At 36.9% G+C, this 13,283-nt stretch overlaps 1 protein-coding gene across 1 annotated transcript; it reads left to right on the forward strand.

Annotated features, from left to right (window-relative positions):
• The first annotated feature begins 6,992 nt into the window (after positions 1-6,992).
• On the forward strand, positions 6,993-7,457 carry LOC140804924 (uncharacterized). Its single transcript, XM_073161085.1, has one exon. The coding sequence runs from the start codon at positions 6,993-6,995 to the stop codon at positions 7,455-7,457; it is 465 nt and encodes a 154-aa protein (XP_073017186.1).
• Positions 7,458-13,283: the final 5,826 nt, after the last annotated feature.

Genomic DNA, 13,283 nt, shown 5'->3' on the forward strand with positions numbered 1-13,283 from the left:
CCTTCTTTTATCGGTCTTCTTTCTTTGAAGTTCTGATGCAACGTCAAGGCTCGGTTGAAATCTCGATCTGCCATGTCGTAGGAAATTCTTGGATAATCTACTCCAGCACTTTTCCCTGCACAGATATTTCTTGAGATAATTCTCAATATTGAATCTTGAAGTTACCCATTCGTTTATTGCATATAGCAATATCAATAGATGAATATATTCCTTCTTTAAAATTACCTTTTATCATAATCTGGATTGCTCCGATATGAATCCAGGACATGGTTCTTTCTACTTCTATCTTGATTTTTTTGTAATTCTTCTTTGATTTCTTGAAAAGGAATTAATTACATCTCCATTCTATTTCTCATAAGTTCCATTGGAATCGTCATTTTTCTTCTGAAAAGTTTATAGATTAGATAATACTTTATGTTTCTTAGGCCAAGATTTCCAAAGAAAATCTCTATATGTCTTGCAGAGAATTCTTGATATCTCTGTAGACTTTGAATTTCTCCCATGATCTTTTGGACCATGTTATGGAATATTGTTTTCTGACTAAAGAAACCAAACAAGTTTTCATGTGTTTCGTGTTGAAACACCTCATGTTCATTCAGATTATGATTTTGTTCCATCGGATTCTTCCTGACTCAAGACATTTTTTCTTCATATATATTTTCGTCTGAGGCAGTATCCTCAAAATGATATATGATAAGTGCAATTTATTGTACTTTTATTACTTGTTTTGAACTTGGAATTTTGTGATTTTTGAGCAGGTTTTATTTGATATGTTGTTGTTTTTGTTATTGTAGTTTGGAAGCTTAGAAATGAGAGTTTGGAGTGATATAGTGATGAATTAGAAGGTGCAAAGGACAAAGAGACACGAAGCAAGAGCGCACCCGCGCTAAATGTCGAGGCATGACCGCACCCGCGGTCATGCAAGCGCCGCACCCGCGGTGTCACCAGTTGCACAGGAGAATTTCTGCCGAGAAGACACCGCACCCGCGGTCCTACCATCACCGCACCTGCGGTCATGCACAGACAACTTCCGGAAATTGTGAAACTATGGTGTGCTGCGCATGGGACTTGAAGAATTTGGTGTTTTGCGTGCAAGACTTGTTGAGGACTATAAAAAGCCTCCATTATTCATCATCTAGGGCATCTTGGAGCAAAAAGAAAGGGTTGGAGGCTACAACAAAGAGATTAAAGATCAAGTTCATCCTTGGGAAAGTTCTTGCACATCTTTGGATAAAAGCTTCATTTGAACTCCAAAACTCTTGTTCTAAGTTCTTCTTTCTTTACTTTCATTTTTATTTACTATGTTTTGTTTAAGATTTGTGTGTTGTGTTATTTTTATTATGAACTAATTTTTATTTCTAGAGGACCGATGGATCAAAACTAGAAACCATGTGTGATGATTTATGATTTATGCTATATGAGATTTCCTTATTGTTCATTTGTATGTTTCCAATTTTAATGCTTTCAATTTATTGGCCATATCTTGAATTATGCTTATGTTTATAAATTATCACTTGGAAAAGGGAATTTATAAACAAGAAAGGGAAAAATACATCGATAGTATTTATATAGTTCGGGAGGACATATAGTGCTATTGAAGCCATTAAAAGACTTGAGTGCTTATTGTGTTATTTAATTATAGATTGTTGATGGGGACGTTACAATCTTTTGTTAGATAATTAGTATCTACTTAACACTCGGGAGAGGGAGTAGATGATTTTAGAATTCTTAGCTAATGAATAAGAAGGACAAATATAATATAGCTACACAAAATACACATGGTGGATAGTTGCGTGAAATCGGACCTCTAGATCTTTTATTCTATTGTTGTTCATTATTATTTGGTACTATAATTCAATTTAGTTTTAAATCTAGTTATTGGTATAAAAAACTTCGTCAATTGATTTTTCTAAATAAAATCGAGACTATTCTAATTGCAAGCATTAGTATAAATTTAGAAATTACATTCCTCGTGGGATCGATACTTGTACTTAAATTACATTTTACTATAACTTGACGCCGTGCGCTTGCGAGCATTAAAGAAAACACGCAACAAGTTTTTGGCGCCGTTGCCGGGGAGTGTAAAATTTGAATTTATATTAGTATTGTTACCAATTAGTCTAGATTTTCATTTAGAGCTATTTTTATTATACTACATTAAACACTGATTTGTTTATTGTTTTTGTTTGACAGTGCATGCGAAGATCGCAAAATCTTGACTTGCTTATCTTTGATCCGGAGATCGAAAGAACTGCAAGAAGGTTAAGAAAGGCAAGAAGAGAAGAGATTCTAGCAATGGCTGAAAACAGAGACAATGAAAATCCACCCCCTGCAATACCCATCAGAGATCATTTTAGACCAGTATTGAATGCTCATTATTCTGGTATAGCACGAGGAACTATTAATGCAAACAACTTTGAGCTCAAGCCTGCATTGATAAACATGGTTCAACAGAATCAGTTTAATGGAGCCGCTACTGCAGATCCTCATCTACATCTCAGAACATTCCTTGAAATTACTGATACGGTAAAAATAAATGGTGTTTCTGATGATATAATTCGAATGCGTTTGTTTCCTTTTTCTCTTAGGGACCAAGCAAGAGGATGGCTCCAATCGCTTCCTTTGGGGAGTATCACTACATGGCAGGAGTTAGCAACTAAGTTTCTTGCAAAATATTTCCCACCTGCAAAGTCTGCACAGTTAAAAATCGAGATAAGTACTTTTAGGCAGACTGATTTTGAGCAACTATATGAGGCATGGGAACGGTATAAAGAGTTGTTGAGAAGATGTCCAAACCATGGTTTTGAAGATTGGGTACAGATTGAATTGTTTTACAATGGTTTGAATGGACAGACAAGAGGCACTGTTGATGCAGCAGCTGGTGGCACAATATTTGCTAAATCACCCGATCAAGCATATGATTTGCTGGAACAGATGACCATTAACAGTTATCAGTGGCCGTCTGAAAGGTCAGGAGTAAAGAAGCAAGCTGGAATTTATGCCATAGATCCTATTACATCACTCACAGCTCAAGTTTCAGCTTTGACAAATCAAATTGCAGCAATGAATAAGACTGGTACATCAGAGGTTGAAAATGCACCGGTTGTTACTGAAGAACCACAAATTCCTGATGAGGCTCATTATATCAACAATAGGAATTTTGGTGGCTACGGAGGATATCGAGGTAACCCTCCCTCTAACACTTATCATCCTGGATTGAGAAATCATGAAAATTTTTCATATGCTAATAATAAGAATGTGTTGAATCCTCCACCGGGGTTCAATACATCAAAGGGGGAAGGAAAACCTTCACTTGAGGATCTTGTTGGAACATTTGTTGTTGAATCGAGTAAAAGGATGGCTAGGACTGAATCTCGTCTTGATGGCATGGAAACTCACATGGGAAATATGGGAGCAACTATGAAATCATTGGAGACACAGATTGGTCAATTGGCTAATGCATTGAAAGATCAAAATAAAGGTCAGTTCCCAAGTAACACTGAAGTGAATCCAAAGGAGCAATGCAAAGCTGTAACTTTGAGAAGTGGAAAAGAACTTGAGGTTAAAAATTCCAATGAGAAGGATGAAAATGAGGTGATTGTTGAAGAAGTTGAAACTGAGGGATCTAATACTAAAGTTGAAGCTGAAGTTGAACAACCTCCGGTATTTAAGCCGACTCTTCCATATCCGCTGAGGTTCAAGAAGAAGAAATTGGATGATCAATTTGCAAAATTTTTGGAAATTTTCAAGAAGATTCATATCAACATCCCATTTGCTGATGCTTTAGAGCAAATGCCAAACTATGCAAAATTCATAAAAGATGTGATGTCAAAGAAGAGAAAGTTGCATGAGTTTGAGACAGTGAAATTGACAGAAGAGTGTAGCGCCATACTTCAAAGGAAACTACCACAGAAACTCAAAGATCCAGGGAGTTTTACTATCCCTTGTGTTATTGGTGGTTCTAGAATAAATAAAGCTTTGTGTGATTTAGGTGCAAGTATTAATTTAATGCTTTTTTCTATTTACAGGACTTTAGAGCTTGGCGAGGTGAAGCCTAGCACTATTACCTTGCAGCTGGCGGATAGATCACTTACATATCCACGGGGTATAGTGGAGGATGTTCTGGTAAAGGTAGACAAATTTATATTTCCTGCTGATTTTGTCATTCTAGATATGGAAGAAGACCAGGACACCCCACTTATCTTTGGAAGGCCATTTTTGGCCACTGGAAAAGCTTTGATCGATGTGCACAAGGGTGAGCTTACATTGAGAGTATGTGGAGAAGAAGTCATGTTCAACATCTACAACACAATCAAAGAACCAAATGAGGTAAGTACTTATAATAGCATTGATGTAATTGACTCATGTGTATCTCATGTTGGTGCAGGAAGATTGACAAAAGATTCCTTGGAGAGATGCTTGTTGGAATCGGCGTCTATACTGGATGAAGATGATTGGGATGTGCAAGAGGAATTACTTGCTCTCGATACATTGCCTAGAGAAAAGATTGATGTGCATAATGTAGAATTACTTGAAGATGCAACTATAGAGGTGCCAAAAGTATCCCCTGAATTGAAGGAACTTCCAAGTCACCTCTGTTATGCATTTTTAGGTGAAAATTCAACATATCCGGTAATCATCTCTTCTTTTCTTACTTGTAATGAAAAAGAAAAATTGTTGAGGGTGTTGAGAGAATTTAAATCTGCTCTGGGATGGACAATTGTTGATATAAGGGGAATTAGCCCTACTGTTTGTATGCATAAAATTTTGATGCAGGAATCATATTCACCTTATGTTGATCATCAGAGAAGGCTTAATCCTGCAATGAAAGAGGTTGTAAGGGCTGAGGTGTTAAAATTGTTAAATGCTGGTGTTATTTATGCTATATCTGATAGCTCATGGGTTTCACCAGTACAAGTAGTGCCTAAGAAGGGAGGAATAACTGTAGTGAAAAATGAGAACAATGAATTGATTTCAACTTGCCCAGTGACTGGTTGGCGAGTATGCATAGACTACAGGAAATTGAATGATGCTACTAGGAAAGATCATTTCCCACTTCCATTTATTGACCAGATGCTTGATAGAGTTGGTGGTTATCATTATTATTGTTTTCTAGATGGTTATTCAGGTTACAATCAGATTGTCATAGCACCGGAGGATCAGGAGAAGACTACTTTCACTTGCCCTTACGGTACATTTGCTTTCAGGAGAATGCCATTTGGACTATGCAATGCACCTGCTACTTTTCAGAGGTGTATGATGGCCATATTTTCTGACATGGTTGAGGAAATAATGGAGGTTTTTATGGATGACATTTCTGTATTTGGTACATCTTTTGATCATTGTTTGCAAAATTTAATGCTTGTTTTGCAGAGATGTCAGGCGAAGAATCTAGTTCTGAATTGGGAAAAATGTTACTTCATGGTTCCCGAAGGTATTGTGCTTGGCCACAAAATTTCAGTTAAAGGAATAGAAGTTGACAGGGCCAAAGTTGTGGCAATTGAAAATCTTCCACCGCCAAAGAACGTGAAAGGAATAAGAAGTTTCTTGGGACATGCCGGGTTTTATCGTCGTTATATCAAAGATTTCTCTAAAATTACTAGACCTTTATGTAATTTGTTAGAGAAAGATTCAACATTTATTTTTGATGATGATTGTTTGCAGGCATTTAACAAGATCATGAAAGCACTGATTTCTGCTCCCATTATGATAGTGCCTGATTGGAAGGAGCCTTTTGAGCTCATGTGCGATGCTAGCGACTATGCTGTGGGAGCAGCATTGGGACAGAGGAGAGATAAATGTTCAAGGCTATATACTATGCAAGTCGTACACTTAATGCAGCTCAACAGAACTATACAACTACTGAGAAAGAGATGCTAGCAGTAGTGTTCGCATTTGACAAGTTCAGAACATATCTTATTGGCACCAAGGTAACTGTTTTCACTGACCATGCAGCGCTTCGATACTTGTTTGCCAAAAAGGATGCCAAGCCCAGGTTGATACGATGGATACTCCTAGTTCAAGAATTCGATTTTGAAGTAAAAGACAAGAAAGATTGTGAAAATCAGGTGGCAGATCACTTATCAAGACTAGAGTTAGAAGAAAGAACGGAAAGTGGAGTTATAAATGAGTTGTTCCCAGACGAACAACTGTTTGAGGTAAGTTCTAAACTCCCGTGGTTTGCTGATATAGCTAACTTCTTGTCTTGTGGTACTTTTCCTCCAGATCTGAATCATCACCAGAAAAAGAAATTCTTCCATGATATCAAATTTTTCTTTTGGGATGATCCTTGTGTGTATAAGAGATGTGCTGACCAAGTGATTAGGAGATGTGTTGATGGAGAAGATGCACACAAAATTCTGGAACAATGTCATTCATCACCATATGGTGGACATTTTGGGGTAACACGAACAGCAGCTAAGGTATTGCAATCAGGTTTTTATTGGCCTACTTTGTTCAAGGATAGCTATACCTTAGTGAAATCATGTGATAGGTGCCAAAGGTTAGGGAACATTTCTAGGCGTCACGAATTACCACTGACAAATATTTTGGAAGTGGAACTTTTTGATGTCTGGGGCATAGATTTCATGGGACCTTTTCCCCCTTCTTTTGGTCAATCTTACATATTATTAGCTGTAGATTATGTTTCGAAATGGGTGGAAGCAATCGCCACCAGTACTAACGATGCTCGTGTTGTAGTTAAATTTGTGCACAAGAACATTTTCACAAGGTTTGGAACACCAAGAGCTATCATAAGTGATGAAGGTACGCACTTTTGCAATAAAACTTTCAATTCACTGATGGCTAAATACAATGTGAAGCACAGAGTGGCATTGGCATATCATCCTCAGTCGAACGGACAAGCTGAAATATCCAACCGGGAAATCAAACAAATCTTAGAAAAGACTGTCAATACAAACCGGAAGGATTGGGCTATAAAGTTGGATGATGCACTGTGGGCTTATAGGACAGCATTCAAGACACCTATAGGAATGTCTCCATATAGGTTGGTTTTTGGTAAAGCCTGTCACTTGTCGCTGGAATTGGAGCATCGAGCATTCTGGGCAGTTAAGAAATTGAATTTTGACTTGAAAGCCGCTGGTGATGAAAGAAAACTACAGTTAAATGAAATGGAGGAATTCCGCAATGAAGCCTATGAAAATGCCAAGATTTATAAAGAACAGACAAAAAAGTGGCATGATAAGCTCATTGTACGAAAGGAACTAAAACCAGGACAACAAGTACTCTTGTTCAATTCCCGTCTTAATTTGTTTCCTGGTAAGTTGAAATCGCGTTGGTCAGGTCCATTTTTTGTGGAGACAGTGTATCCTCATGGGGCGATTGAGCTAAAATGCAGTGATGGGAGGACTTTCAAGGTGAACGGCCAAAGATTTAAACCATATTATGGAAATGAAGTAAGGCACCTTGACAACATTCTTTTGGGCGGATCAACTTGATAAAGACCGATGGTAGTCAGGCTGATGACGTTAAACCAAGCGCTAATTGGGAGGCAACCCAATTCTTTGTTTCTTGTTTGCATTGTGATTTCAGTTTTGATTTTATTTTAATCATGTTATTTTTAGTTGTGTATTTTTAATATAGTGTATGCTTATATCTTCCCAAATTTAATGAATCCCAATTGTTTTCTTTTCAGGACTGAAAATTTGAGAAGAAAATATTTTGATGAAACAGGAGTGCCCCTACAGTCTCATGTGCACTGCACCTATGCTTGAGGTGCATTCAAAATACAGAAAATTCGAAGCAGGAGTTCACCCGCAGCACAAAGACAGCGCCCCCGCGCTAGGAGTGCCGAATTGACACCGCACCCGCGGTGCGTACACTACCGCACCCGCGGTAGTGCATTATGGAGAAATGCATGCAAATGCCGAGAACACAGCGCACCCGCGCTGACTAAAACGCCGCACCCGCGCTAATCTGCCGAACACACAGCGCACCCGCACTCCTTAGCATACCGCCCCCGCGCTGATTCACATGGAAAAATACAAGGGCTGCCGAACATGCACCGCACCCGCGCTACACCTAATGCCGCACCCGCGCTTCCTGTTCGAACATACACCGCACCCGCGGTGCTTACACTACCGCACCCGCGGTCTCACGTTTTTAAGACAGATTTGGGCATTCATCAACCATTACCGAAAACATTCTCAAGAACACCCGCTTCCACTTTCGAAATCCCTACTCAAAACTCAACTCATACACCAAATTCTTGTTCTTCTTTCAACAAATTCATCACTACAACCTAAAAATCTTCAATTATTCCATCAAATTTCTCATTCCTTTCCATCAAATTCAAAATCAAACCTAGGGTTTGAAAAGGGGGTTCGAAAATCTCTTCAAGATTTGAGTGGAGCTTTGAATTAATTCTTCAAGAAACATTTCAACACACTCAAGGTGAGCCAATTCATTGCATATTTGTTGGAAAATTCGAGATTGTTGGTGTTAGTGGCTATAGAAGGAATTATTGGTGAATACATTCTTCATTTTGGGGATATTGTTTATTGATTGTTTTGTATATTGTTGTGTTGTGGATATTGTTTGTATTGAGTTTGGGGGAGTAAAAAATCATTGAATTGTGAGAATTGGGTTGAAGTAAAGTTGGTGTTTGCAAGGTGTTTGACAAAATGCCACTAAAAAGAAAATCATCAAAGGGTGCTTCATCCTCATCAAGGGTGAATTATGATGCGACTCGGTTTTATGATGAGAGGGCGGAGGAACAATATGGGAAGATTTTTAATAGAAGCATTATTAAAGAGAGGGGATTTGATCTTAGTGCCCCTAATACTCAAATTGAACAAATGCTTAGGGTTCGACAGTGGGAGGAGTTTGGAAGACAGCCACAGGATGCTGTCATATCACTGGTGAGAGAGTTCTACGCTAACTTAAAGGTTAGATATAATCGGTTAACGGTGTTTGTAAGAGGAAAAGAGGTAGCATTTGATGCACATACAATCAACACGATATATGGCTTCCCTCAAATCATGCATGACGAGTATGAAGAGTACAGAAATGAACATGTTGATTATAACAGTATTCTTCAGACTATATGTATACAGGGAGCCGAATGGCGAATGAGAGACAATGTGCACTTGAGCCTCGCAAAGTCTGACCTCAAGGAAATGGCCAAATATTGGTATTCTTTCATTTCTGCGAGAATCAAACCTACCGAACACACAACGACCGTTATCAAGGAGAGGGCCATCCTCATTTTTTGCATCATAACAGGAAAAACAATTGACTTAGGTCGATTGCTTCAGAATTCAATTTATGATTATGCAAGTGGCAACTCTCCGAGTGGACTTCTCCACCCCTCTCTCATCACCATATTGTGCCAACATGCGGGAGTGATTTGGGCTCCGAATGAAGAAGTTCTGAAGCCGAAAAATCCTATTGTGATAGCTCAGGCATTTATGGGAGTCAGAAATGATCAAGCTGAAGCACGTAGAGCTCAAAGGGAATTCAATCAGAGGGCTGCAGAGAGACGTGACCAAGCCCAAGCTCAAGAGCCACAGCCGCAGCAAAGGCATAGGAGAAATAGGTTGAATCAGTTGGAAGAGGATATGCGGGTACAACGCCAAGAGATGGATGCTTTTCGGTATAGGACCGATACATTCATGGATTACATGATGGATTTCACTTCGGTGTTGGCTCAGCAGTTCCCTTCTGCTTCCACTTCTGGACATCCATTTCCACCTCCTCCACAGTGGCCACCTCTCTACCAACCGCCAGAGTTCCAACAACCCCACCCTGATGACGATGACGAGGATGATGGCAATGACCACTGACGGTCGTTGCCCAGTGTATGTGCATTTTCCAATTTATCATGCCTATTTACATCGAGGACGATGCACATGTTTAAGTTTGGGGGAGTTATTTTATTTTATCTTTGTGTGTTTTGTTTTAATTTATTTAGAGTGTTTATTTGTTTATTTGCTTTTGTGTGTTTATTTACTTAGTGTATTTTTGTGTGTTTAATTTTTTTGGTTTATTTTGGTGTTTGTAGTATTTTAGTCATGAAATGTTTAATGAATTGGCCAATGATGAAATTTTTTTTTTAGAAAAGCAATGTCATGCATCAAATTCATGTTAATTGACCACTTTGAAAATTTTAGAGAATAATCATGAGATTTGGTGAGTTTGAGACTTAAAATTTCTATAAAACTTTGTGATTTTTATTTGACATTGAAATAAAATTCTTGCAAGCACATAAATGATTGAGGCAATCTTTGAATTTATTTGGGCCATGTATATTATTCGTAAACATTCATTTGAAGCCTTTTTGAGCCTATATGAGAAAAGAGTTGTGTTTTTAAAATTCCTTGGAAGCCAAGCACATTTCTTTTTGAATATATATGTATTTGGTTGATGCATTGAGACATCATTTTCACGATGATTAGAATTCTACTCTTTGACGGTGAATTGAGATTTTGTCTAGAACTATCCAAACATCACTCGAGGCGAAATACGGACAAATTATGATTTAGGAATGATTTAGGTGATTTTTGGATCGATTGAGCCTTTCAAGCTACCAAATAAATTAATTTATCATTTGTCACCTCTTTGAGCTTATATGAATTTGAATGGCACACGTAAAAATGTGTAAAAGACCCCCATTCAAATATTTTTTTTTTTTTTCAAGAATCCCACAATTACCAACCTTTTGAATATCTTATACAATTAATTCCTACCTTCTCAAGGGAGTAAGAATTTGAAAGAAATTGATTTTCTCCTACAAAAGAAAAATGAATAATGATACATTGTTGAATATTGGAGAAAAAGGGGAGAAAAAGAGATGAGATGAATAAAGAAAAGAAAAAGATAAAAATTGGAGATTGAAAGAAATAGTGGAGTGAGCAAAAGAGAAGAAATTCAATTTACTCCCTTATTTGAACTCCTAGACTTTATTTGTAGCCATGAACCGAGGCCTAACATTATAACCATTGAAAATCCTATTAACCTAGTCATAGTTGTCCAATATACTAGTGGAGAGTGATTGGGAGGATCTAGCCTATGGACAATCGATAAACACTGTCATTGAATAATAATTTTGATCAATTTTTCACACACCTCATTGCATCAAATATTTATTGGGTATCCATTTCTTGAATGAATATTGCTTTGAACCCAATTTTTACTGAAAAAGACCTTGTGATATGTGTTTGTAAAAATTTGAAATCAATTGATAATGATTTGAAACATGGTTGAAGAGATTTGAAGTTAGAGAACGAACCAATCACATGATTTTATCCGGATGAACAAGTGGTTGAAGTGATTTGAATTATAAATGCATGATGGATTTTGAATTTATATTGAGGACAAGTTCTTTAAAATTTTTCATGACTTATTTATTTGTTTGTTTGTTTGTTTTTGTTGTTTTATTTTGCTCGGGACTATATAGTTCGGGAGTATATAGTTCGGGAGGACATGTAGTGCTATTGAAGCCATTAAAAGACTTGAGTGCTTATTGTGTTATTTAATTATAGATTGTTGATGAGGACGTTACAATCTTTTGTTAGATAATTAGTATCTACTTAACACTCGGGAGAGGGATTAGATGATTTTAGAATTCTTAGCTAATGAATAAGAAGGACAAATAAAATATAGCTACACAAAATACACATGGTGGATAGTTGCGTGAAATCGGACCTCTAGATCTTTTATTCTATTGTTGTTCATTATTATTTAGTACTATAATTCAATTTAGTTTTAAATCTAGTTATTGGTATAAACAACTTCGTCAATTGATTTTTCTAAATAAAATCGAGACTATTCTAATTGCAAGCATTAGTATAAATTTAGAAATTACATTCCTCGTGGGATCGATACTTGTACTTAAATTACATTTTACTATAACTTGACGCCGTGCGCTTGCGAGCATTAAAGAAAACACGCAACAATATACTTAAAGAAGATGTTGGTAATAAAATGCTTCTTCAATATCTAGGGTCAGATAGAAGCATTTAATTCCTCTTTTTTTTTTATCATTTTCTGGACAGCTAGTTGAAATATGATATCTTGTTCCACATATCCAATAATTACAATATTTAAAACTTTCATTAGCTCGCTTGTGAGATTTTCTGAAGGTTTTCTTCATAGGTGTTCTTCCCGTGCTTCGAGATGTACTCGATGATTAGATGATGTCCTACTTCTTGATGGTTCGCTTCTTTGCCCAGATTTGTAAGATCTAACCTTTTTTCTAGATCATATTGTTCATGGTTTCAAAGAAATTCTTTCACTTCTTCAACTTCTAGCATAAAGATGAGATCTAAAGCTCTTCCTCTTCTGCCTTTGTGGTTTACTTCCAATAATTGTTGGAAGATCATTTTCTTTACAAACAAAGGAGTACGTTTGTTAATACCCCTTAATCGTTTGTAATTCTTCAATTTTATTTTGAGAAAAGAGGATATACGTGCCAACGTGTCTGGATTACCTGGGACATATTCCCTAATTAGAATTTCTCTTAAAGGACTTGACATTTTGGCGAAATTTTTTTTTACATTGCTATATTTTGTTTGACCCCTGAATTCCATCTATATTTAGTGAATAACATAATATATTCTTCCACTAAACATATGTCTTGTAATTCAAGGCTGTACAGAGCTTGAGTGTATTTCTTTTTCTTCTCTGTGTCTTGACTGTTAAAATAGTATATTACTATAAATTGTGTTTTAAATAGAGTAGCCATTCTTCTGACGATCTCACTAAGAGATTCTTTTGCTAGACCTGACTCTTAGGTTTCCACCGACGTCATGTCCCATCAAATTTTAACTGATATCATAAGACTCATTTCTAAAAGTTTAATGAATCATTCTCTATTGAGATCATGTGTTCATGCTGTGATTCTCATAGCTGATGTCCAGTCATCTATGAGATCTTCTCTATTTTTGAAGTCATATACATCAAGGTAAAGCATAACCCCATGAGGATGTATGAGTTATAATATAGATTTCCCATAAGGTTTTTGGTGCAAGGGTATTTGACTTCTCCTTGACCTTGTTCTCGCTGGGTGTGATTCTCCACCAATATGAAAATTTGTTTGGGTCCTCTCATATTTGTTTTATGAGATCCCACACTTTCTCTTGGTATTTCATGAGAAGGAGTTGTTCACCTTCAGTTGTATTCATCTTTAGATCTATGACCTTGAGATCTGTAAAAAATTCTGCAAGGTCTTGGAGATTTTTGAGATCAATCATCTCTAAAATTGTCATCAGATTAATTTTTCCTGATACTGTCTTTGTAAAGTCCGAAAAACCAAACCTACGTAA

The sequence above is a fragment of the Primulina eburnea genome, chromosome 1 (genome assembly GCF_022965805.1).
Source record: "Primulina eburnea isolate SZY01 chromosome 1, ASM2296580v1, whole genome shotgun sequence".
Lineage (NCBI taxonomy): Eukaryota > Viridiplantae > Streptophyta > Magnoliopsida > Lamiales > Gesneriaceae > Primulina > Primulina eburnea.